The sequence below is a fragment of the Porites lutea genome, chromosome 10 (assembly GCF_958299795.1).
Source record: "Porites lutea chromosome 10, jaPorLute2.1, whole genome shotgun sequence".
Taxonomy (NCBI): Eukaryota; Metazoa; Cnidaria; class Anthozoa; order Scleractinia; family Poritidae; genus Porites; species Porites lutea.
In genome coordinates this window covers 12548284-12574603 of record NC_133210.1, presented here as the reverse complement: position 1 = coordinate 12574603, position 26320 = coordinate 12548284, and the positions used below count along the sequence as shown (strand labels likewise).

Genomic DNA, 26320 nt, shown 5'->3' with positions numbered 1-26320 from the left:
ACATGCGTTATCTCCTCTCGTTATTAAAAGGTATAAGCTTAGTGATGCTTTCTCTACCTGGCAAGAAGTGTCAAGAGGGGTCCTACAGGGCTCTATTTTAGGACCTTCATTTTAGGACCAACAAAACCAAACCCAGATACTAAATATCAAGCCATGGTAATGGACAAAACGGAAGACAAACTGAGCTTTAAATTAGTTGATATTGACATTAAAACCACTGAAAAGGGTTATCCTTGATAACAAGTCAAAACAATAGAAAATGAGATCATTCTCTCTTGGTTAAAACTTGACGATATCATATTCCAAATATTTGTCGCAAAGGAAGTGCACTCAGATAAGTCAATGATAAGTGCTCTGAAAAGATTAAAGAACATTTTGCCACTTAAAACCAAGGAATCGTTATATCGCGCATTTATACTGCCGTATGTTTTCGTGGTTTCATTTTGGTTTGCTAAATGATTTGCATTTGGCGAGTAAACCTCGTCCCCGATCCAGTTCTGCGCGGCGAGCCATGCCGTTCGTGAATCAAGAACGTCTGGTGGTTAAGTTCCAATTGACCATACCACGGAGTTGGTACGTGTGCTTCAGTGCTTACTTTGCGTTGTTCTCAAATAAGCCGCCCTCTCCAATAAGCCTTTTCAAGGGAAGAAAGCTAATAACCCTCCTCTCCTTTAAGCCCCTCCTATCCTCCCCCTTATTATTATTCACTGATGAATGATCGACTTTATCAATCAATCACGACTGTCAGGAGCCTATTGCGACTGTAATACTTTGCGTGGACTGATCCAGGATGGTTTATTTACCACCTGCAAGTTTAAAATTGTTTTTGATTTTCGGCCGTATGACCTTAGACTTCTTGTTCTTGAGTTTTTCCACTTTACATTCTAGTTCCTTATGGAAAACTGATACCATCTTCTTCGCTAAATTAAATAAGCCCCCCCGCCCCTTCAAATAAGACGCCGTCTCTGTTAAACCTCTCCTTAAATGCGTTTGAAAGAAATAAGTCCCCGGGGGGGGGGGGCTAAATAGAGGATTTACGGCAACCTAAAAAGAACTTTCAGCCCATATTCCTGAGATTATTTGGGCGGTCGATCATGCGTTATATGGTTGGACATTAGGGACCTTAAGATACACAGTTTCCCTTTACGGGTACGGATAGGCAAACATGTTTGCCACGTAATTACTATACAAAAGGGGACCACTATTTCCCAGACGCGATAATGGCATCACCACTCTACCGGGTAGGAGCAGCCGTTCTCTGGGGTAAGAGACAATCTACCCGTATTTACGGCCACGGCATACGGGTAATTTTGACTTTTGAGTCTGTGGTCCAAGATGCACGTTGCGTGTAGGAAAATCGATGCGCAGCTCCTTTGCCTTTCATCCTTAATGCCAGGCACTTGTATCGGACATTGGTTTCTGGGAAGCCGTCCTCCTACCCCCTCCCCTAAGCCAACAGTTTAACCTAAGTGAGACGCAAGTGTTAATGTTGTTAATGTTAGGGGAGGAGAAGGTGGGCAGTTTCCTAGAAATAACCTGTAAAATAACCTTAAACGACTTTCCCAAAATTCTGCATAAAATTCTAAATAATCCGCCAGATATCTCCTGAGGCGTAGTTCAGGTTATTTTTTTTTGCTTTTGATAAACTGTATTAACAACTTCGCAAACAGACAATTCATTACTTAATTAACAACAAAACTCTAACTCCGGGTATGTTAGTGAAGTAAAATTCAAATGCAGAGAAAGCTGCGCTAATAAGGTTCGATTGGTCTTGGTTCCGCGTTTGATTGCTGAGGAAAATGGCGTGATACCTTTCTGCTGATCATAAAGCGTAGCAACAGAAAACTGAGAGGAACCAGGACAATTGATACATTTGTTTTACAAAGCTGTCATACTTCTTGTCATGAACATGTAATAACCGAGTTTATCAACATGCGCGGAGAATTCAAATCTGTATTTGGCTTGGCCTGTTCCAGGCTCCAAGAAAGTGGAGACAACATGGGTAAAAAACAGCTCAAAAAAACCGAGTGAGAGCTTTTCTCTTCCCGCCGCTCTTCGCTAACTCGTTTTTTCGCTGCTCGCGCACGTTTTTCGCTGCTCGCGCACGTTTTTCCCTACTCGCTCACTTTTTTCGATCGTCTACACCGACCGAGAGCCTGTTAATGGCTAAATTTGGCTTTTTTTTTTTTTTTTGTAACCATGGGGGATAGTATTTATGAGGTGAAGATTACTGGTGGATAGCATTGTAAAAGATTTGGCGGTGGAGAGACATTCAGAAACCTTCATCTCTCCGCTATGTTTACAAAGGTAGCGGTCCCGGGCTGGTTGTGCAATCGTCACAGAATTAACGAACTCTTTAAGTAATTGTTATGTCACATAGAAAACTGGCGTGTCATTAATGGTAATAGCTTAATTGCATTCAAAATAAAACCAAATGTATGCTTTTAATTAGAATCCTCTGAAATGATCAATGGAGCTTAGTAGTTCGTCGCAGCTATGTAGGAAATACAAAGAAAATCCCCTTTCTTGTAAGGCGGGATTTAAAACTGTGGGCGACATCAAAATGCGATATTTGAGCTAAAATTTACTTCAAAATATCATGTCGCGACGATACGAATTCGCTATGCAGCGCCAGGGCAAAGGCCAGGGAAAGAAACGGAAGAAAAAGCTACCGATTAAGGATCTTGACTTTCAAGCCACGCAGCTGTTCAAAGACCCCAAGGAATCTGAATATGAGGCCAGCTGGAGAAGAGATCTGTTTTCACCCGAGGATGTTGCAGGAAAAGACGATGATAGGAGAGCCGAATATTCCACGTTTGAGGAGGACCTTCCGTTAGCTGTACATGCAGTAGGAATTGGAGAGCAGAAATCAAACTACTTCGGGCAAGAGTTCAGTGGCATTACGGATCGAATATCGAAGGTATGCTGCGCGTGCTTTGGTCCGGTATATATATCCTGCCGGATATTTGAAAACTTTACCGCCAGATGAAACTTTGGCGTCCAACAGTTTTTTTTTCGGCCAAAAACTATCTCCAAAGTAGCCAATATAAAAACTAAGAGTGCAGCCATTGCTTTTTTCTCCTCTCTTCCTTTCCTTCCGCCCCGCTATTTCTTATTCTCCTTTCCTTTTTCTTCGTTACTGTGTTTTTGGAGCTTCTCGGGCCCAAAAAGCCTGCCTTTTGACACCTTTTTACTCAAATGGCTAGAAATATATTACAGTAAAACGCCGCGAAGAAGAACCTAGGATTTAAGAACCTACTGGCAGAAAATTTGTCATTTAATACTCCAAAATATAAGAACCAGTTTAGCAAAAAAAAAAACAGGTTCTTATATATGTGGGGTTAGACTACATTTTCATAAACATTTTGACCAAAAATCTGGCTTTAAGATGGGAAATTTATATTAAATTATATAATAAATGTATAATGTATACAATCTTTGTTGAAAACTGAATATCTTCTAGTTGTTAACCTAGTTCTCTCTTGCCTAGTTTTGTTAGATTTTTGGTAAATAAGTGCCTATTAGGAAGGACAAATACCATTTATAGCAATTTCTTGTAATCAACAACGGTGTCCTTCTTCATAAAAATTAAGAACTCCCAACTATAAAGAACTATTTTGCCAAACTTCAAAAGATCTAGGTCCTTCTTCGCGGCGTTTTACTGTATATAAAATTGACTGAGTTTTTCCATTTGAAAGACTTTCCACATTTCAAGACACATTAGCACCTGTAACCTGACTGATCTTTTGCTCATTAGTTATACATGTATACCTTAGAAGATAATGACAATATTTACACTATCACAGTGTTCTTTAAAAATGTCGTTACGTCAAAACGACACAAATACAGGTGCGAAGACTGTACGGTTGATGTCCGACTACGCTTGAAAGTTAGGCTGTTTTAAACAGTGAAGTTTGTTTCTTATGATTATTGTGATTCATTACTGAATACCAGATAAGCCAATACAAATCATTTTCTTCCCAAACCCACTGTTTGAGTTATTTAATTTACTTGATTTTGCTTTTAATGGAATTATAGACACTGTAAAAATTTCGCCTGTGGCGGAGAGTTGGCTTAGAAAACTCTAAGTTGAATCAACTACCTTTCAGTTATATATATACTTGGCCCTAAGACAGCGTGAAAAACACTTGCATAACGAAAATTCTTTGTAGATATTTTGACCACCCATTTCCAAGGTGATTTTACCAGATTGGTCGCCTGTCTTTAGGCCGAGAGGTTTCATTCTAACTTTCCGGCCCGCCTCCCCGTTAAATTTACATGGGACACCAACCCCCCCCCCCCCCCCTTCCCCTCGTCCCCCAAGCGCGCACAGGTGTTTCTCTTTCATTCTACATGAGAACCACAGCCAAAAATCGCTTTATTCGCACTGACCGCTCCTAACTCAGTGGATAAAACCAAATTCTTGTCTAATTGATTTTCAGTTGCTAAGAGACTATGATGCAATGTATGATGACACAGATCAACAGGTAAAGTGCTTATCACGTGGTACTTTGACAGCCATAACCCTTTAGGCGCCAATATCCAAAGAGAAATTCTCCATCCTGATTTCATTACTGGCTTCCAGTTAAGATTTTTTCTTCGGCTTCTTTACATGAGAGAACTTGTTAAAAGATAAAAGCAGCTCCCCTTTAGTGATCATTTTATTTGTTCTTTAACCCATCTCCTGAGCAAAGTTGCATAACACACGCCCAGGGGAAGGAGGGTACTGCCATGTATGGGATATATAGGTATGTGCCGCTGTGAAGGGTATGGCTTTCAAGCAGTTTGCTGTGGGATAGGGTATATAAATCAGAGAGTTTGGGTCTAGAATGGGATATCATTTTCTAGGAAACTGATCAATTGTTTGAAGATTTTAGTCTACACTAGGAAAACCAGGAATTGCCACTCAATAATATAAAACAATCAAATCGACAAGTTTAAATTTGCGCAACTCAGCCTAAAAGCTACTCTAGGATAAGGATTTGGGGATAAGGATAAGGATTTGGGGAGTTAAGTCTAGTATAGGGTAGCAAAATTCAGCTGAACTAGCTCTGGTATAGGCTAAGGCTTCCAGGGTCCAAGCTACACATCCCCATCCAAAAATTCTTAAAGTATCCCCCGGGCATAAACCACAAATAAAATCATCGATAGAATCTTATAAATAAAGCAGAGGTGTAGTCGTAGACAGCTGTTTCGTTTAGAGCTCTTAAGTACTTTTACAGAATAAACAAATATTTTCCTGATGTTTTTATCCTCTTGTTATACCAAACTGATGAGCTAAAAAGAGCGAAACAGCTGTCTAAGCTGCGCGCACTCCAGTTCTTCCTTGCACCGTTTATTTCTACGCAGTATAAGCCGCACTGATTTGTTAATTTGTGATTTGGGTGCATTTTTGCTGATAGATCTTAGATATTACGTATACAGGCAGCATTTTCGTTTGCGGTCCTTTGTTTATAAAACCAAGAATTGTATGGACTGCATGTGAGGACCAATTCCGCCTAACATAGGATGGTAAATTACCTGACAGAACGTTAATTCCCAGATTTCTGAGCTCTTCAACAAGATTTTCAATTTGAAAACCGAGTCCTGTTTATATACAGTCAGGAGTTGATGGGCTCCTGATACAGTATGAGAACAAAAGCAACATATTTGCTTCAAAAAAAGTTTTGCACAGGTAGAACCCGATTGCGTGTTTACTTGATACAATGTTGTGCACTGAATACATTTTCGACAGCTATTTAACAATTATTCCTCGAGCCCGAATGGGCTCTGAGTCAATAGCCCATGAGGCCGAAGGCCGAATGGACTATTGACTCAGAGGCCATGAGGGCGAGAGGAATAATTGTTTTAGTAGAATCCAACTAGTTGGTCAAAAGTATCGAAAATAAAAAATTTTAGCTAGGTAAAAGCTAGACTTTAATCCTTTTTTGCCGCCAAAAAGCCCGCGCTTTTCGCTACTAGTGGGCTATAACCAATCAGAACGCAGCATTGATGATAGACCACCAGTTGGATTTTACTAAATGAGGATAGCATCATAGACAAAGGCGTTTGAAACGTAAGTGCTAGTGCTTAAATAGCCTAAGAAAAAAGCCGATAACACCACTACAGGTGTCCCCGCGAAAAGACGTCTTATGAAGAAGGGCAGAAAATTCATAATTATGACGTGCCACTCCCAGATTCGGGTAGTGCTTTTGATTGGCGTGGAAAATTTACGTCAACCAATCAGAAGCACTATCTAGATCTAGGTAGTAAAACGTCATCAGCATGGGAATTTCTCCGCTCGTTTCAGTGGTGTCGTCACTAAATTTCGGCTGTTTTTTCAGGCTAGTGCTTGAAATCCAATGTGTGCTAATCTTTTTATTTCCTTTCAGGGTTACACCGCTATGCAGGAGCACCTTAGTGGACAGGTATAACAAATACTTTCAATGTGTAATCTTTGTGTTAGCGGTGACCATTAGCCATACTGACACGCCAACAACAGAAAATACACCACAGCATAGAGACAGAGTCAAAGCGAAGCTCCATGCGCGCGCGAAACGTGCGCGATCGCGAGCGGAGCCTCAAAGCTATGAAAATGTGGTTACCTATCCATCGAAGAAATTTGTCAGTCACGTGACCGTACTTCCATCCGTCCGTCTGCACCACAGGGAAACCAATTTGAAATGTTACGCTTTCTAGCTAGTGTGGGAGCTTACATCCTGACATTGCACTGCATCCATGTTGTGTTCAATTGACAGCTGTCAAAACAGGGTATCAGCTGAACAGTAATCACATGACCGTATCGTGGGCTCAGGTGTCGACCCCTCGAGGTTACGTGTTTTTTTTTTTCAAGTTTCTTGTTTTCAACTGATCGCAGGCTCAACTCTAATTGGATTTCTTTATTGTAATGTTTTTTTCATTAACGGCAACTTCGCCTTTAGCCTCGGATAAATCTATATATTTGAGTGAAAGATACAACCTTCACTCGTCTCCAGTACGTCGCAAATTGGGTGTGGCATTTTTTTTGAGGGGGGGGGGGTGAATTTTTAGTCCAGAGATTTTTAGGGATCTCCTTGAAAGCCTTAGGTGTTTTTTGGGGGGTGGGGGGCGGCGGCGAGGGAGGGGGTTGAATATTGTCTCGATTTCCATCAACCCCATCACTTTAAACCCAGAATTCCCTCCCGGTGGTTTTCTCTAAACCCCTTTTTTGAGGACAAGACATATCGGCAATTTTTAATGGAAAGTACTGTCTAACCTCGCTCTTAAGCTCCCACAAAACTGTTGAAATTCTATTTTTTCTTCATATTTTTGTTTCAAGAAAGACCTAAATGAAGATACGTCTTACCTGGAAAAGATAAGGTAATACTGTTACCCCTCTCTTACAGATAGCTATGGAGAGTCTGCTGACTGATTACAAGTTTTTGTGCCGCGAAAGGGAAGAGGTGAGAGTACTGCTCCGTCTCTTTATACAATAGGCACCTTAAGATCTGAGGACTACGACAGCAGCGAAAACGTCACTGAAAAAGTGAATTCACGTTTTTTCAACTGTCGTCACGATTGCTCCAAGTTTCCAACTTTATCAAACGTAGGTGAACCCTCCTAAAGTTGAATTACTAAGAATCATATCCAAGTTTAGAAATAGAGAAGAAATTTCGTCGTCGCATGCGTACTTTCTATGTGAAACGTGAAATTAGGCATTATCACGTCGTAGTCGTGCAGTGACGGCAAAGAAATGTACAAAAAAGCGTGATGCACGTGCAAAATTGTTGTTTTGGATGTTAAACCTGTTGCTTTTTTGACGTTCTCGTTGCCGTCGCCGTCGTCGGATCTTAAGGTCCCTAATGTCCGAATCCACGACTGTTTCCAGAAAGATAAAGCAACAATCCAAATGTTTTGAATCCAGGCGTAGAAGTTATAAACGATGAATAATACTGTTACACCCAAGTGAAGAGCACTTTATGGCCCTGTATTCAAATAAGGAGTAAGGCAATAAACTACTTACAACGAGGTTTAAGGGGTCACTTTCCATTAACTAATTCATCACCCTCCTCCCACCCATGAACAGTAGGGTACTTGCGGTACGGCGTCTTTCCTGGCCTTCTCGGTCAATGCATTTCGGTGACGTACCCGAGACGAACCACGTGACGCGAAACGCATTGGCCGCGCGCAATAATGAGGCCTAGGGACTAGGCAAGGCCGTAATTACAGTCAAAACTCCATATGTGACCACCTCTCGTTAGCAGCCGCGACCAGTTTTTGGGCTGATTGGCTTTATCATTTTCCATTGTATTCAACCTCTTGTAAGCGACCACTTAGTCTCTTTGTTCGCTGAATGTTCTACGCCACTCGAAAAATTTTCCTTGAAAACCTGAACCGAAACATTTCTTAATGAATTTTTTATAAATACAGATGTGTACCCCCAGTAGTTCTTGACCTTTTTCTCGTAAGCGAACACCTCCTTTACGCTACCACTAGATCTTTGCCTTTTGGTTGGTCGCTTACGGGAGGTGTGACTGTAATTCAACCACGGTATTCATTAGAGAAAAGAATTATCTGCGTATAGTGTCTAAATTAATAGCAATGTCAGAACCTTCTTCCTCGATTATTTATTGCACCAACAATGATCGAAAGGTAAACATTTAGAATCTAGCCCAGCTCACTTGATTGCGTAAAAGTTAGCTGTCGTAGTAACCCACCCTTTAAACTGATCCCAGTATCGAAATATAGTAAACTAGTTATAGCTATCGCTAAGTGCCAACGAGCAAAGATTTTACCTATGCACGCATTGCATCATAAAACTTACCTTACATCGATTCGAGATTCATTCTGCCTTGGAACTTTGCGTACGTGTTCGCTCGAAAACAATGCATTCTCTGTTCTGCGTTACGTCATAAAAGTTACCTTACACTAAATGTATTTACATTCGGCGGAGCTAAACGTAGTGGCAGTGACAGAGAATGTAAATACTTTCCTATTAGTATGAACGCACGTGAGCCGCTATGGCGTTAATTGACTCTATTGTTATTAGGTATATAAGGTTTTGACAGTTGTAATGTATTCATCTCAGCTCTCGAACTATCAACTTTTATTTTTATATCTTACTTTCGATTGATTTTTTACCTTTAACCCCCAGAGGTTGTGCGATCGCATCGCTTGTGGAATACGTTCCCAATTTTTTCCCATTGGGTTTTTGGGTTTTCGTATCAGGTGGCGCACGTGAATAGTTTAGCCTGAGTGACTTTATTTAGGAATATTTGTATACCATTCTTTAATTATGATGTTGGACTTTGTATGTTATTTGGACGGCATTAAACACTCAGGCTCCATAGTTCGAGCTGCACACCCATTCCCGTCTCTTAGTCGTGAATATAAATAGGAACTTATGTTTCATCGCTTCGAGATTCATTGTGCTTTAGAACTTTGCGCACGGCTTTATTATGCCGCCGCCTCGCAGCCTCCCGTCTTCGCGAGGCTGCTCGTTGGCAGTTATCCTTTCCTCGCCTAAGGGCTCCTATATTTTCAGTATTTCTCTTCTGAAATATTACCCACAGAACACTATCTTCATTTTAATATCATTCTTTATTTTTCCTTCAGCTGCTAAATTCCCTACAGGATGTAAGTACTCCTATTTATGTTCTTGTTTAACTAAATAACGGAACTTCTTCGAAAGCATCAATTTTCACGTCAAGTTTTTTAAAATTTGTCAGATGCTATTATTGCCTTGAGCTCAATTTATCCCAGGAAAAGACATTTATTTGCCTAAGCCATCCTTTTTCATATTTTTTGCTGTTGTTGTTGTTGTTGTTTTTGTAATAAAAAGGGTTAAGTCTGTTTCTTTGAAGTTGTTGAAGACTGCATGTCTTTTCTTCGAGTCAATCTTGCTTACCTCTGTTAGTGGTTTTCTTAATTTTGCTGCTTGCGTTTGTTGTAAGTTAAAAAATGACTGTACCCAATGGTTTTGTTCATCGATAAATGTAATCGAAAGAAGGCAATTGAACTGAGGCTTGCTTTCGACAAAAAAAGTTAATAAACTGAAGCTTGCGTAAAATTTACTCCCTAATTGAAAATTTGTTTATTTGAAAGTCTCTTGACGTGGATGAAGAAGAGGTATTGGATGAAGTAAGTATTCATGAGTTCATTGTTTATCTTTGAGGTAGCTGTAGCCTGATTGAATTTCTTCACTCTTTGCTCAGAAGTCATTTCGCGGGGAAACCGTTGGTCCTGTCGAAAGATGTCGGCTGTTTCTCAGGGTTTAAGATTGCAGCAAAGGCCCAAAAATATTTAAGTATGGCCATTTAAATGACAGGGGCGGATCTAGGGGGAGGGTGCAGGGGGTGCGCACCCCTCCCTGAGATAACCTGCGGTTTTCTAATACAACAGGTATTCTGCAAAAAAAAAAAAAGAACTATGTGGTTTATTGGTGTTGAAGTAGAGCAAGAGACGAGTGCACCCCCTCCTAAAAAAAATCCTGGATCCGCCACTGAATGAAGAGAAAAGCCATAACAATGCTTTGATAAGGGTAGTCTGATATGCTAGAAAAAAATTTTTAACAACTGAGATGTGAGAGAGCAAAATGTTTTCTCGAGCACTACCAAAACAAGAACTATAAAACGCAACCATATCTCCAAAGCTTCTCGATTGCCGCGTCTTTTTTTGTTGTTATCTTGCACCATTGACGTCATTTTATCAGATATCGCACACATCTTCCAAATTTGGTCTATGCTAGCTGGTTATGAAGAATTTTCCGGGTAATTTGAGCCAAACAGAAACGAAGAAGTATCATTTTTGAATGAATAATACTGAAATTTGTCTCTGTTGCAGATAGAAAAAATGACCAAAAAAGAGCATCAGTCAGTGGACATGGAAGGAGCCCAGAGGGCGATCCAGTTAGTGGGTTTACAGTCATCTCGCCACCGACGAAATGGCCACCAAGGAGTCGAATCGCCACCAACGAATAACTCTAAATTGACACAGTTTACTTATCTAGTATTCCTTACCTAGGATTTTTACTTTTTTCGCTAAGCCTATGCGAATTTGAAGTCGAGCCAAATACAAATCTGTCGATCCTAATTAACGCATGATCATTGCGTCGAACATTACTCCAAATACTTAAAAAAGGTTCGGTTAATATAAAGTTCGACATTTATTTACCTTTCACACAATCACTATAAAACTGGCAGAAATATGATTTTTTGAAATATGATTAAGGAACGGTGTAGAGAAAACTTCTTGTCGTGAAAGGTCTTCATTTGTTGTGTCTTCCTGGGGGGATGACTTCTTTAAACAATAAGGCTTTGTCCTATTTTTGGTGGCGATTTCGTTGATGGCGAGATGGTTCAGGGTGGCGAAGTGACCAGATATCAGTTAGCACCAGGGGCACCCCACGACTGTTTGCTGTAAAATTGTGCCTAGAATTATTTTCTATCAGTTTGAGAACGACTTAAAATTTCTAGGTGACTGTTTCATTCATACATGCACGATTTTCGAAGCTTGTAATCCAAAAGTTCCGTACGATTTACTGGAGTTTGTTTTTTCACATTTCAATCCCCAGGTTATAATAACCTATCTTTCGTGAAAAAAAAAAGAAGGAAACCTAACATTTTTGGATTCTAAAAGATGATGAACAGAGGAATCAGAAAATTTTCACCCTTGTAAAGCTTTAAATTTCATCCAAAAGTTTCCGGAAAATAATACTGGAGGGATTTATAGTTTCAAAACCACTCAAGTTGCCCTAGCATGACCGTACTGTTATAAATCTTATAACGCCGCGGAGAATGCTTTTGTGAGGGATCTAAAAGTACTTGAGGTGATTTCAATGTATTTAGGAGACCGTCGTTGGTTGCCTCTAATAAATCCTCTGAAACTAACATTAATTCTTATAAAATATATACCCGAAACCAAAACTTCACTCAGTAAAGGCAAATAAGTATCGTTCATATCCATAGGAACAAAGTCTGCCGGGTTAAGGGAAAATTTTAGTGCTCAAAATGACTTTATACATCTTCATGTTTACAGGGACACATTCCAAAATGTTAGAGAAACCACGGACAAACTGAAGGCAATGAACAAGAAGATAATCGATTTGTCAAAAAAGGGCGAAGCAACTGAGGAGCTGGAAATGTACGTCTCAGCTTTCTTGTCCATGAAATGGACGCCATCTTGTCGGTTAAGCAACATTCTGTATGAAAATCTGATGTCGAAAAATTTTCGTAAAACATACATACGTTTGCTTAGTGTGGTGATACAGTGACATCAATGACTGGGATTTCATTCAATCTCAATTTTATCCTCGTTAAAGGGTATAAATTAGACATCAATCATACAATCTTAATCAGTCAATGAATCGACTTGTTTTTGTCTAGTTATCCATATATTACTGATCTCATATCCAAGTTAGGTCCTACTATACAAGACAAGACAAGACAATACAAGACAATAAAATACAAGGCACTGCAATGCATTACAATACGAAAGGGGTCAAGGACAAAAAATATCAATAAAAAAACAAATAAACAAGACATAAAAATGGCAAAGAACAAACCTAAACTATACAAGATCAGTCGAGTATTTACACCAGTGTATTCCTAAGACAGCCCCCCCCCCTTATCTCAGGGTCTCGATCCGCTACTGAGAACAGCCAGTTTACGGAAATTTTTTGACATTAGATTCTCATACGAACACTGTAATTTCTCACACGGTTGCCTATCCGTCAATATGGCTTCCAAAACCATGATAAGGTCTATAAAAATAATCATTGACTTACAAATAGCTCCGGCACTAATCTACAATCTACAATCAAAAATCTACAAAAAAAACAACATTTTCTCAATGAAAAAACTGAGATGCGGTTTCAAAATGCACGGAACCGAATCGGGTGTAATTGTCTGCTAACACAACCTTTGAAAGAAGACAACACTTGTCACAATTTATGGCATTAAGGTAGGAAAAGAATCTTGATCAGTTTCCCTGGTTTACTGTTAAATGTTTGTTTTTTTCTTTTTATTTTCGTTTCTTTTCTTCAAGGGAGAAGAGACAATTAGAAAGGGAATTGCAAATGTACAAGAAGATGGCAGTGCAACAGAGAAAGGATATTTTTCATAGTAAGGCCTAAACTTTCGCTTCTGCGTCAGTCAATTTTATATTGGGGAATTAAACTAAACTTGTGGGGGAAGGGTTGAAAACCTAAAAACGCTTTCGGTTGATTTTTTCCTAACCCTATTCATTAACAAACCATTAACTATGCCTACGAGCAATCTTAGCTGTAAAAATCCGCGGAGATTTGAAGTTCACGAGTAAGAGTAGCCGTTCGAATGAAGCGCCACATTTTGAAGAGCTTCTTGTGGTGGATTTAAAGGGGGCAAGGGGACCGCGCCCACACTTCCTTGTGTTAAAATGTTAAATGACTCTCAGTCAAGTCCGTCTTCTAGAGCCTTAATTTTTGGACTCAAATACTCTCAGAGTTCTTTAGCCAAAATAAATAAGTTGCATCTACAGTGATGAACTCTCGCCTTGTAGACATCTTGCTATTACCGTCACCTCAATAATATGGACAGCAGTTGCGTCGCAGGTAAAAAGAAATGACAGACGTTTGACCGAGTTAAACTCGCGCGCTTTTTCGGACTCTTTCTGCTATGGACGATGCTCGTGTCTCGCGCTTCTCGCTCGTCTGAAAAACGCTAAAACGCCTGATCTGCAGGGTAATGGTCCTAAGGGTGTTCGCCATAACACTGTCATGGCGGCAGTTTACGGTCGCAATAACAACGACCACGTGACAGCGTTTGATGAATGTTCTTTCAGGGCGATCGAGTATTCGAAAAGATGAAACACAACAGTGGAAACTTGTTGCTGGGGAAATGGTGGATATGTTGAAAATGGTACGACATGAAGGAAACCTTGGTATGGCAATAAAATTATATTACAAAACACGATCTCATTATATTTTTCGAAAAAATTCGCAATAAAAATGACCTAACTTGTGTTTGAGTTTTGTGTTTTACTGTCTGTTCTGCGCTTCTAGACTGAGCAATTTGGAAGCTGTTTTATCGAGTTTAAGATTTAGAGTTGTTCAGAAGTTGAGTCATTTTTATTGAGAATTTTTTGAAAAATTTAATTTAGATCGTATTTTGTTTATTTTCATACATTCTCTTGTAATGAGCTTCCATATAGAGTCTGGGCCACCTGTGATATTACGAGCCCTAAGGCCTAAATACAGTTGTGGGAAAACGAAAATTAAGGGCAATGTAACATTTACTATTCTCATGAAGAAATTGATGGATTTTTAATTCTTATTTTGAAGTTGGTTGACGCCACGATTTAGATTTTTCTCAGAAACAACAAGTTCATCAAAAAAAGACCAAAGGAACACGTTTTCTGTTAGATTTCTGGCTGACTCTTGCAAAATTCCTTTCAAGTTTATTATTTGACGTAGATCGCGTTCCCGATCTGTTATTGGGGACTTTACGATCCGACGACGCAACGGCAACGAGAACGTCCAAAACAACAATAGATTTAGTAGGCAAAACAACAACTTTGCACGTGCATCTCACTTTTTTGTACATTTCATTCCCGTTTTTGCACGACTGCGAGGTGAAATTGCCTACTTTTAATTTTTCTGGGGAACGTAAACAGGCCACGACGAAATTTTATTTCCTTTCTAAACTTGAATATGGTTCTTAGAAATGCAACTCCGGGAGGGTTCGCCCACATTTGACGAAGTAAGTGAGTTGAAATAATCGCGATAAAGACCAAAAGAACGCAAATTCATTTTTGAAGCGACGTCTGCCTTCGCGTCGTCCTATCGTAAAGTCCCAATTCTATTGTTGTGAAATCGGCCACATCACGAATTAACTTAATGTTTTTTGCATGTGTTTAGATAAGGAAACTCTAGAAAGGGAACTGAATAGGATTCTGATGACACTAAATACTCAAACTGAGTATATTGACAAGTAAGTCCCGCATTTACATTCGCTTGGTGGAGCTAAAGTAACATCAATGACTGGCATTTCATCTAATCTCAATTTTACCACTACCAAAGGGTATAAATTAGTCATCAATCATTCAATTCTTTTCAGTCAATTAATCGACTTATTTGTGTCTAGTTTTCCATATCTCATATAAAAAAATCAAGGTCCCACTATACAATACAACACAAGATAAGAAAAGACAATACAATACAAGGAAATGCAATGTAACGCAAAACAACATAAAAGAGCTCGAGGACAAAAAATAACAACAAACAAATAAACAAGATATAAAATGGCGAAGAAACTTTAAAAAACCCTAAACTATTCAAGATCAGTCGAGTATTTACACCAATGTATTGCTAAGCCCTTTTTTTATTTGAAATGTTGTTTTTTAGTTTAAAACGAGACTTGAGCAAACAAGAGAAGGTCAGTGTCAGGGGAAATACTAGAGGAATTTTGGGGTGGGTGTGTTCCGCCGAGTGACCCTTGAACCCGCGTCTACACTAGACCATCTCCCCTATTGTAAACTAGGCGCAAAAAATCCCTACCCGGTTCCCGACTAACTGGTGATTTTGTTGGGGAGCTCGACGAAGACAGTTATCTCTCCCGCAAAGGTTTCTTCATCGCACTGTAAAAAAAGGTACTCATGCTAAATTCCGTGTCTAAATTTTTTAAAACTGTACGTCTGGTATGGATTGATATTCATGTTGTCTTTGATTTTGTGTGGCTGTGCTTATTACTTGCTAAAAAAGATTTCGACCCTTTAACCAGAACATTCGTACATTGGCTTGCTTGTGCATTTTGTTATTGGCTTTGTTTTGATTTGGAAGAAGCAATCGAAAACCACTTTAAATCAGAGTGCCCTTTTATGGTGATTTTTAGTTTGTCTTTCTTTTGTAGACTGTGAGGAGTCTTGAAATGGACAAGACTCGGTTAAACAACGACAAGTTGTTGGTGGAAGGCGAACTTAAAACAAAACAGCACGAGCTCAAGCAATGCAAACAGGTAAGGACTGGAAACTACTTTTGCAATCCTTTACAGTGAGTCTGAATGAATGCCTTATATTCAGGGTAAAATTTAAAACTAAGCGCAAAGTCTTTCCTTGGATACCAACTCCTCCTGGGTGTCGTTAATGCGGGATTCTCTCTCTCTCTCTCTCTCTCTCTTGAAAAGAAAAAACCCAGCTTAATCATGTTTTAGGTTGCTAACATCGTTCCCTAGAATGCATAGAATGGGAGTATCTTCAGAGACAGCCTTCTTCAGAAGCACTTCGAGAAAAGGGGGATGACTGGAAACGAGCATGGCTCGTTGTATCATTAGAAAGAGTCCGGCCGTTCTTTGCGTATAATGCAAGAGAAGTCTGGAAACAAGACAGCATTCACTCGCAGATAGCGCACAATGCCCATAATTTTTGAGAAATTCTAGGAGGGAAATTGATAGAAAATTGCAGTGATGGCACTTTTTCAGTCCTTTATTTTTCAATAAAGGCCCTGTTTTCCCTAGCTTCATGCGTCAACTTTAAGCATAAGGTCAAGGGCACTTACAGTTTGTCAGAACTGGCTGGCCATAAGGAGAATTCCACTATTAATCAGGACTATCCAACCAGATCAGATTATTCGTAAATGGCATGCAAGACAGTGATGGGTTTTAGTGAAAAGTTTGGAGGGGAGACTACTATTTCTTTTTTAGGAAAAATGACCGGTCTGGCACTCCAGTTGTGACTCAGCTTTTGGTAACCGCTAATAAGTTACCAGATATTTTAAGTAGCAGGAGCAGTAATTGGGGTAATCCAAATAATCGCTGCAGTCTTTAAAGATTTCCTTGCATACTTAAGAACACGCCATGAATGAAACCGCCAGAGAGACTCACATTATCTGTTTCTCTTGCAGTATATCAGGAAGGTAATGAGTGAGAAAAAAGATGTCGGAGACAAAATGAAATTTGACGGAGCAGAAATAGACTTGACTGAACCAGCTGATGAGGTAACCGATAGGATTGATAAACATTTGCATGTAGTTTCTGTCCTAACCTGCGAAATAGACGAAACTAAACTTCTAGTTAAGTCTGTCGGCCGAGGCAGCGCAGAAATCCTTTGTTCTGGGCCCCACCTGAGTACCAGGATTTGAGTACGCCCCATGATTGGCCTTTTAAAAGGGCCATTGTTCAATTTGGCAATAAATCTGATGGGAAATACGAAACGCACTTCCGGTAATTCGTTGACTCCGTTAGGGGCCCAGAAAAAGGGCTTCCTAGACATTAGGGACCAGTCATTAGGCTGATTTAGCAACAGAACGGGAACATTAGTTGACGACGGCGCGTGCAAATTAAACGACTGGCTTGACCAATGGCAGAGCCGCAAATTGGGCGCCGGAAGTCGTGTTTAGTCCTTTCCGCGCGCTTTCCCGTCGTCAACTGACGTTCCCGTCCTGTTGCTAAATCAGCCTATTATTTATCGCCCGGGATGGGTGGGGGGGGGGGGAAGGGATTTGGGGCTAAACAAGGTGAAATTTAGCTCATCCCCACTTTGAATGTTACTTCACTGAAGTGATCCCCCCGAATAACTTCAATGTCAAAATATTGGTTATACTGAGTGTTCATGAGAGCAAGAGAAGGCTCTTGCACACTAGATACTGTTAACAGTAAGTAAGACTTCGTAGAGTGAGAGAGAAGGGGGCTTCTGGAAACCCTTGAAACCTTCTCTTTTTCGCTTCTGGCTTTTCCCTGTAAATGATACGTTAATTCAAATAACCTCAGGTTTTTTGGTCAAACAGGGAAGAGTTGGCGGCGAGGATATGGCTACAACTGACATCCTGCAGGCTCAAGTTCGCGATGCAAGGAAAATGGTGTTTCGACTTGAGGAGGTGAGTGAGGGTACTGATATGACATGCACAAAGTTTTAATGAGCTGTTCGTTTTAATTTGAGAGTTTCGAGTCTTTTTTCTACGGTAACCCAAATTTTGCTCCTAGTTGTCACGTTCCCCACCTGTTTATCACCATCGCAGGAGCCCATGAGCAGGAGCCAGCAACTCTCATACTTCGACATACTAGGCCGGCTATGTCGACCGGTTTATTTTTAGACACATTTTAGAGCACTTTTTCCTATGAAAATGGAATCTCAGCTCCATCTATGAGCTCAGTTGAAGTACACTATATAAAAACGGAAAACGAAACGTCTTTCAAAGGTCAAACATATCATTTTAAGGTCTATATGACTTAAAATATATTCTGAATTCGCGCCAAAATCGTTCTAAATTAAAACAAACTGGTCGGTGAAAACGCCCTGGAAACATGTGGAAATAGTAATCGACAAAACGTCCGACGACAACGATTTGTAAAGGCAAGTTTAACCATGTCACCCTCTGTTTTAGGAAAATAAGGAACTGCAAAAGAAGTTGGCTTCTCTTCCAAGCGCTACAGAGGTGTGTAAGCAAGACGTTTTTGCAATAAACATATTTTCCATGTTCGGATTGCTTCAAGTAGAATAAGAGGTTAGCATTAGGCAACATCGGCTGAAGTCAGATTGTGTCTTTCAGTAAAATTTCATGAAGAACAACTTAAGTCCAACTTTACTGTGTAATATAAAAGTGAAAAAGAAAAACTCCACCATGATGCTTTGAACCCGGGTCACTTGCTTTATAGCCTACATCCATATCCACTACACCATCGAGGACTAGCTGCCAAATCCAATAATTTTTAAAATATGCATGTTTTATATATGCCGTACCCCATTACAATATTTGAAAGCTAACCGTTTTTTCAGTTCAGTGCTTAACCCTAATCACTGCAGATCAGTGCTTAACTCTCTACTGTGTTCTCTCCATAACTGGAGCTCTGTAGTTTTGGTTTCTTCAGCTATTCTAGCCTCATTCTACATTCCAGTCTCGTTCCATTATGGAAATAATGCATTGTGTGAAGTTCATAAGGTGTCCAATCTGGCTTCACTCGATGTTATCTAACGCTAACCAGAATAAGACGCATAAACATAAACCATATATAAACCCCTAGGATGTTCATTTTAATTTGTACCTGGTGTGACACCTCGAGTTTAACGTTATAATAAAAACAAAAAATGCCTTTGAATCACTTAAGGGAAGTCAGGGTATCGACGATCCGATCAAGGAATATATGAATAGATGGTTTACAAGTAAACAACCAGATCATTGTTTTAACCATTTTGACGGGTTTCCCATATACATGAACAAATGGGCTTTCTGGTATCCTATTTTGCTGAAATACACCATGATACTGAGGAGGCAAAGGAAGATACGGCTAAGAAGACCTTTTCTGGTAGAGCAAATTGACGGAGTTCTTTCCAATTTCATCGCTGTTTTTTTCAACTCGCTCCATTTAAGTCGGAAATACAGATAATGATTTTCCTGGACTTGACTCTTAGAGAAACAGGAAAATCTGACTTTCTGTTCTCACGCCCTCTATAAAACAGGGCTTCCATGTCCGAGGACAAGTTGATGCAAGTGCATGTACGGTTTTTTTGTATATTAAATTGAAACTTTTCCTTTTAACGTTCTCGCTGTCACTATTGTAGTTACTGAACCACCCTAGCACTAGTTTTGATTCACGTGTCATAATGGTACTGGGTTGACTTCATTTTTAAAGGGGCTATGTCACGGCAGTCCACTTCACTTTGTTTAATTTTGCCAATTACTCGCCCTCAATCGCTATGGAACTTAAAGTAAACAAAGAAATTACATGGAAATGACAAAATCAGACATTCGAGACAAACAAATATGTCTCCTGTGCATTATTTTTGAAGTTGCAAACAGAAGAGATCAACTTTGAAAAACTGTTAGGCTGAACAGTTTTCAAAAATCCTAATTTCAATCCGTTTCAATCTTCTTCAGTTTTGCCCATCCGAGGCATCTGTGGTATCTGTGGTGTTATTTTAACCTTCCTTTAATGTTTTAAGCGGTTATTTTTACGTTTCCCTTAATTAATTTAACGGGCATTTTGTAATTACCTAATTAGGCTGAATTTGATGACACAGCTCCTTTAAAGCAGCCTACAGTTGCCTCAAGCACTGAACAGCAGCCAAATGCACCAGTCGATCCGCTTAAAGTTGAGGTTGTCAAGGAATGTCCAAAGTGTCCTTCGTACCAGGCACAGCTTGTCGATAATGAGGATGAATTAAAGACAAAAGAGCAAGACATCGAACGGTTAAAAGATGAAATAAATAAACTGAGAGCACAGCTGACTTCCAGTAAGAAGGTAACTTGAAATTTAACTTCTAATTCCTCCATGTCTAGCCTGCGACCGCAGACGTATTTCCGGACGTCGCCTCTCTCTGCGATGACCGGAAATACGTCAGCGGTTCTAGGCTACCACATGTCAGGTAATCGGGATTCTGGAATCCGCGAAATTTTCGCTTGTAAAATCTGGAATCCTGAGCTTTGGAATCCTGGTTCCGGAATTCAGCTGAAGGAATCCGGATTCCCAGTAACTATTGGAATCAGGAATGCAATAATTTTTATCTGAAAAGGAATCCAGATTCCAGCCCCTGGAATCCGAAATCCACATTGTGGAATCCAGAAACCAAGACTATCTCGGATTCCCTCACATGGTGTAAGCTAATAAATAACTATACAAATAAATAAAATGGGTCAAACTTCATGGAAGCCAATTTAGAAATAAGAGCGTTGTTCGCCAACCATCAGCTACCGTACAAGTCCTGTCTAGATGACCGCTTGGCCAATTTTATGAAATAATGCATTTAAGACCTCTACGCTGGTGTCATAATGACCATTTTATCTTTCTCGTTTCATCGCCCTTAAAAATTACCGTCTTTAATCATAGTCTACAAGGAAAGTACATAGTTGGGCTAAATGATTGATTATCATCAGACAGGCCTCTTTCGACATTCTGATGCCTGAAATTAGCAGTATGCAGGACCCGGGTCATATGAGATAAGACACGTATTTTATCACTTGGTAATGATGCATCTGTAGACTAAATTAGTTTCTAGTGATGGGGACCCTGTGGACACAGAACCCATTCCCCTTGGCGATGGCCCGAACTATCGTTTCTCTGCCTGAGCTGGCAAACTGACAGTCGTCTCGTCTAACTCTTTGCTGCTGGAGACGTTTCGCGAGTGAGATGTCTGCTATTCAGACCCAATTCGGAGAGAGGAGACACGGCTGTACTCCCAAGATATTCTCTGCCTCTTTATATTTAAAGTGAACATATTTCATTCTTTCAGGAAATTATCGTTAATGTTAAATCTGAGTTGGGATTGGCTGAATCAGAAGTGAAGGAGGAGAGATTGAAATCTGCGGGGAAATCAAGCATTAAAGGTGATAACTGCTCACTCTCTGTGTCTTCGCCTATCTCTGGGGCGCGCTCAGTAACCTGGCCTTTGCATGATGGCGAGACTGAAAGTTGACCTGCTTTTGACACAAAACGTGCTTGCTTTTTAATATGGAAATTATTATGATGAACAGATTCTTGGTAGCATGAGAGCAAATTATTTAGATTTGAAGGCCAAAACGATTTACCATTTGGGCCAACCATACATCTGCCTCCTTCTGGAATCTTTAGCTATAATCATGGGCTGTGTGAAACATGGGTTTTAACTAAATAGAGGTTAAATTTGCGTGTAATAAAGTTGAATTACTCACATTGAAGTAGTATTTTGTAATTTTTCGTCAAAACCTGCCCGTGTGTTCCTGGTAAAAAAAACCTGGCAACACGCTTTGTTTTGATTCAGAACTCGATCGACATTCCTCAAGTTTTGGATTTGAAGAGAACGCATGATATAATCTGGCGCTTCCTATATATACAATCTTGAAAACTCTAGTTGTTAGGGACTTTATATATCGTTACAGTTTCTGTCGAGACAGTGGACACTCCACCGCAGGACTCAACAGAGCAGGATACGGATTCTGGGGAGGAAGAAATAAAAGAGAAGTCAACGAAGGTTTCCAAGTTAGCAGTGCCTGCAAAGAAATCCAAACCAAGACAAGCTAAGTCACCAAGAAAGCGGAAACAGGCCGCAAAAGTAAAGAAAGAAGATAAAAAAGAGGACGAAGAAGACAAGAAGGAAGATGACAATACTGAGGAGGAAGATAAAGTAACGAAAAAACCGCAGAAGAAGAAGGAAGACAAAGGAGGAGGGTCGAAACGTAAGACACGTGACTTGGTAGTGGGCGAGTGTAGGGAAGAGAAAGCACCTTACGTGACAGTCAGAGAAGCGAGGATGGTCACGCTAGCAGATAAAGTAAGGGCTTGATGTTGCACTTTAAAGTGGGCGCAAAAAGTAATTATTGGAAGATTAGTTAAGGTAGCCAGGTAGTCAAACTTCGTTACCCCGAAAACAGTTTTTTTAATAGTCTATGGCATGGTTATCAGCCTCATCTCCAACATCGATCGCTTTGCCGATACCTTTTACTTTACACCCCTGAATGGGAAAACATCTGCTGCATCGAATCTTAGGTGGAACATTAAACCCTCTGTCCACTATTTGGGAGGAATACGAAATGAAGGGAGAAAGAAGACCTGGGAAAACGCGGTGCAAGGCTAGGGTTGTCCAATCACAAGCGAATGACAGTGTATCTATTGTTTTCTCTCGAGAGGGTAACTTATTCATCTGATTATTCAAGTTACCGTTAATCCTTCATTAAGCAACTCCTCTCAAATAAGCCCCCCTTTCAGCGGAAGAAAGTTATTAAAGCCCCCATCGCCTCCCTCTTATTCTGAAATAAATAATCATGACTATAGCACTTCATGTGGACTGATCCAATATGCTTTATTCACGTGCTGTAAGTTCAGATTTTGTTTTGGGTCTTCCACTGCAGAGACCTCCGACTTCATGTGCTTGAGCGTTTCCACTTTGCGTTCTAGGTCTTTATGGAGAATTGATACCATCATCTTCGCTAACTCAAATAAGCCCCCCTCTCTATTAAGCGCCCCCCCCCCCACCCCACCGAAATAGATAAGCCCCGTCGGTGGGGGGGCAAAAAGAGGATTTACGGTATGATCGTAACAATATCTAATTTTATCGTGTTCTAATTAAAAGGGAACCCAGACCTCTCACTATGACCGCAAGGCCACTGAGCGTATCAGTCAACGCGGGGACTCTGTAGGACGACAGCCGCATGGAAGACGCCGATCACTAGCTGAAAGCATCATGGCAGGAATAGCTCCCGGTATGCTGGAACAAGAAACAAACGCAGCTATGATGTTTATTATGGAGGAAGTAAGTAGCAAAATAGACCGTTTTACGTTCTGACGTAACAGAAGCTTTTTGCTGTATTTATAGCTTTACGCACCTGTTCGCTCTTAGCGACGAAGTGAGGGGTTTTCCAGTCGTTCCTTACCGATATCGATACTTATGCTTATTGAATCTGATTGGCTGAGAGCAATGAAGTTTTTACTAAACACAGTGCAAGACAAGGAAACAAAACGCAAATATCTCAGAGAATGGAGCAGGGCGGATAAAGGTTGGGCGGTGAAACGAGCGCGTTCGAGCAAAAAGGTGTGATGCAGTGGACTGGGACTCTGCTTAGAAATGTCGCCTGTTTTCGACTTCGGTCAGGGCTTGCGATATGATGTGGTTTGTACATTAGACACTGCCGCTATCACTGAATTATGGCGGCTTGAATTGTTTTCTTGTACTTCTTCCTCGTTCCTTTGTGCTGGTACGCTGTCTCCGAGAGGCAAATGTTGCTAGTTTTTGCGGGAGGTTTAGTTGGAGTAGACAAACATCTCTTTCAAAGGGTTTCTTTTATTACTTCCATGAATCTACCACTGAATTATATTTTCGTTCGGCTACTCGCCAATGTCGATGTTATTCCAAAACAAAAACAACTAAGTACTGTCTAAAACACGAAGGAAAATCTCATCCATGTCATCCATGGCAAATCTAAAAGACAGCAGATCGTGTTTCATAACTAGATGACGTGTATTTTATAAATGCGTGCAGCTCGTGCAAGGTGAAATTATGCTAATTTCAATCACCATCATCCTTCTTTTTAATTCTGAAAAAAACATCTCAGACGTCTTTCTGTTTCTTCGAAACTTCAAAATTAGTTTCCCCTCAGTGTTTTCTGTTTACCTTGTTTTGTTTAAGAGAGAAAAACGGAGAAAAAACCTTACAACTAACCTCAATAAATTTTGGTTACATGCGGTTGCCGGATTTGCAACGCATTGCGCGAATGGCCATGGCGCGTTCCAACTGAGAAGCAAAGTTTGAAGAAGTACAACGCCACTATATCAATATATATCAATCTAATTTTTTGTTATGTTATATAAAATTTATCCTTCTTTAACATATGTAAAAATTGAGGTTAAGAAGTGTTAAGCTTTTGCAAACGAAACGGCGAAAGACGATTAGGTGATATTTAGTGGAAGGAGGAGGTATTCAACACTTTCAAATTAAACTCAAATTTTGGCATTATACGACCAACAAGTTTGACTTATAGACGTACAGACACAAACATATGAAACTGATTATTGATATTGTTATGAAACGAATTTATCTATTTAACATTGTAGCCTGAAATTACAGAAAAAAAACAGGATTTCCGGTTTGCAAAAAGGAAAATTTCGCCGGCCTTGAAGCGCACCGGAAGCGCGGAAAGAGCGCTCGTGCCAGTCCTACTCCGCATCACACATTAAATGAAGAGCGGAGCGCTCGTTTCACCGCCCAACCTTTATCCGCCCTGGAATGGAGCACTGTGATCCGCTGATATATAATATAAACATATAAGAACCAATCAGCTGCCACAACTCATGTCCAACCTTAACATGGTCATGACTCCTTGTCGTGATGAGCAGGCAGTTTCTAGGGTTTCGAGGGTGCCCTTTATTATCAGGCTTAACTCATCTTGACTGGTAATTCATTTCGTGTATATTATTAAAGGTTAATCATACGGCTTTTCTCGTTTAATCTGAAAGTTATTTGCGGTCGTCTGTTTTTCGAAAAGCTTAAATTGCTTTCGCCAAATTTTTAAACGTTTTGGAAAACACACTTGTGCAAATGATAAAAACCAAATTGAACGAGAAGTCGTATGATTACCTATACAAACCCGCATGGTTAGTTTTTACTCTAAACCAGTGGTCTTTCTGCATCCGTTTCCTGTACAGGCAGATCGACTGTGCGATGAAATATCTGGTTTTGTAGAATATGGATTTGATATTGTCCAGCAAGGAGGTACGTGATGTAAAAATTAAGCTCTGTAAGTAAATCCTGTAGTGAACAGGCCTGACCGTTGATAGGCCACCTGTGGTTTTAAGAGAAGAATTCAAGACAGACGAAGGTCGCAGTGTGGTGGTGAGATTTTTTCTTAATTATCAATTAATGAATGAGGCTGAGTATCGGCCGTAGGCCGAGGCGGATAACACCCTCCGAGATCTCCATAATTCTTCATATGATACGAAAGCCGAATTCAATAATTGTTTTATTATTCAGTCAAAATAATTCCTAGTTTAAAAACATGGCTAAAACATGCTTACCTCCATCGATCCATCGATGTTAAGTTCATCTTCGATAGTGCACGTTTAGGTTTGTCCAGTTCCGCAAATATTCTCCAAATAGCAGATGTCGCCCTTCGAGTTGTCCTCTTGCTGTTCTTGCCATGTTTTTAGTTATTTTTTTCTCCTAGTTCTTACTCTTGAAACGAGTGAAATGTCCGCCATTTTTCAAATTCACAACCAAAACAACTCAACCTCGTCCCCAGGTCTTCTTGGTTAACGGTGCCTTAACCTGCACGAACGCTGCATTTTTGACGTCATTTCCTCGTTAAACATAAAATTCTTCCAAATTTGGTCATAATAAAACTGAAACTGAAACTGGTTATGGTGAATTATACGTGTGCTTTTAGCCAATCAGAATCGGGAAATATTTTGAATGAATAATAACAGTTGTTATGTTAGCTTTTTCGTTCGCTGCGGTAACAGTCATCTGGAGAAAAAAAAATTGCGTTGTAATTTAGAATTTGTCCATTCTTGTAAAACACGTGACTCAAGTCTAAGTTCTGCAGCTGGCCATTTCGGGGGGACGAGATGGCTAAAGTAGGATCCATAAGTCCTAGCAAGCGACCTCGACACTCAACTGAGAAATGTTTGTGGCCAGACAGAAATTAATGTTAACCATCGTTTACGATTAACAATTAAAATATTCCATGCATTTTTACACATAACGAATGGCATTTTTGGTCGGCCTGATTAAGAACCTCAAGTAACTGGGTGGTTGTTGGTTTTCTTCCAGCCAAGACTACACGTTTATTGACTGAAACGCATCTGGGTGAGGATGCTTTGGAGATGCTGGAGGCAGAGGACCCCAACTTGCAGGTACATTATAACTTCTTGATTGCTAAACACTGCATCTGACGAAAATGCCATAATTTCTAAATCAAACACAACACAAG

At 40.1% G+C, this 26320-nt stretch overlaps 1 protein-coding gene across 1 annotated transcript; it reads left to right on the top strand.

The window, feature by feature from the left end:
- The first annotated feature begins 2471 nt into the window (after positions 1-2471).
- Positions 2472-26282, top strand: LOC140949527 (uncharacterized). Its single transcript, XM_073398688.1, has 22 exons — positions 2472-2920; positions 4443-4487; positions 6372-6407; positions 7365-7421; positions 9574-9594; positions 10063-10098; positions 10801-10865; positions 11995-12099; positions 13003-13079; positions 13777-13875; positions 14852-14924; positions 15338-15368; positions 15843-15947; positions 16832-16924; positions 17714-17803; positions 18311-18376; positions 19959-20165; positions 21154-21247; positions 21779-22170; positions 22969-23148; positions 25038-25104; positions 26161-26282. Exons 1-22 carry the CDS (start codon positions 2600-2602, stop codon positions 26280-26282), a joined length of 2382 nt encoding a protein of 793 aa, XP_073254789.1. The 5' UTR covers positions 2472-2599.
- The last annotated feature ends 38 nt before the right edge of the window (positions 26283-26320 follow it).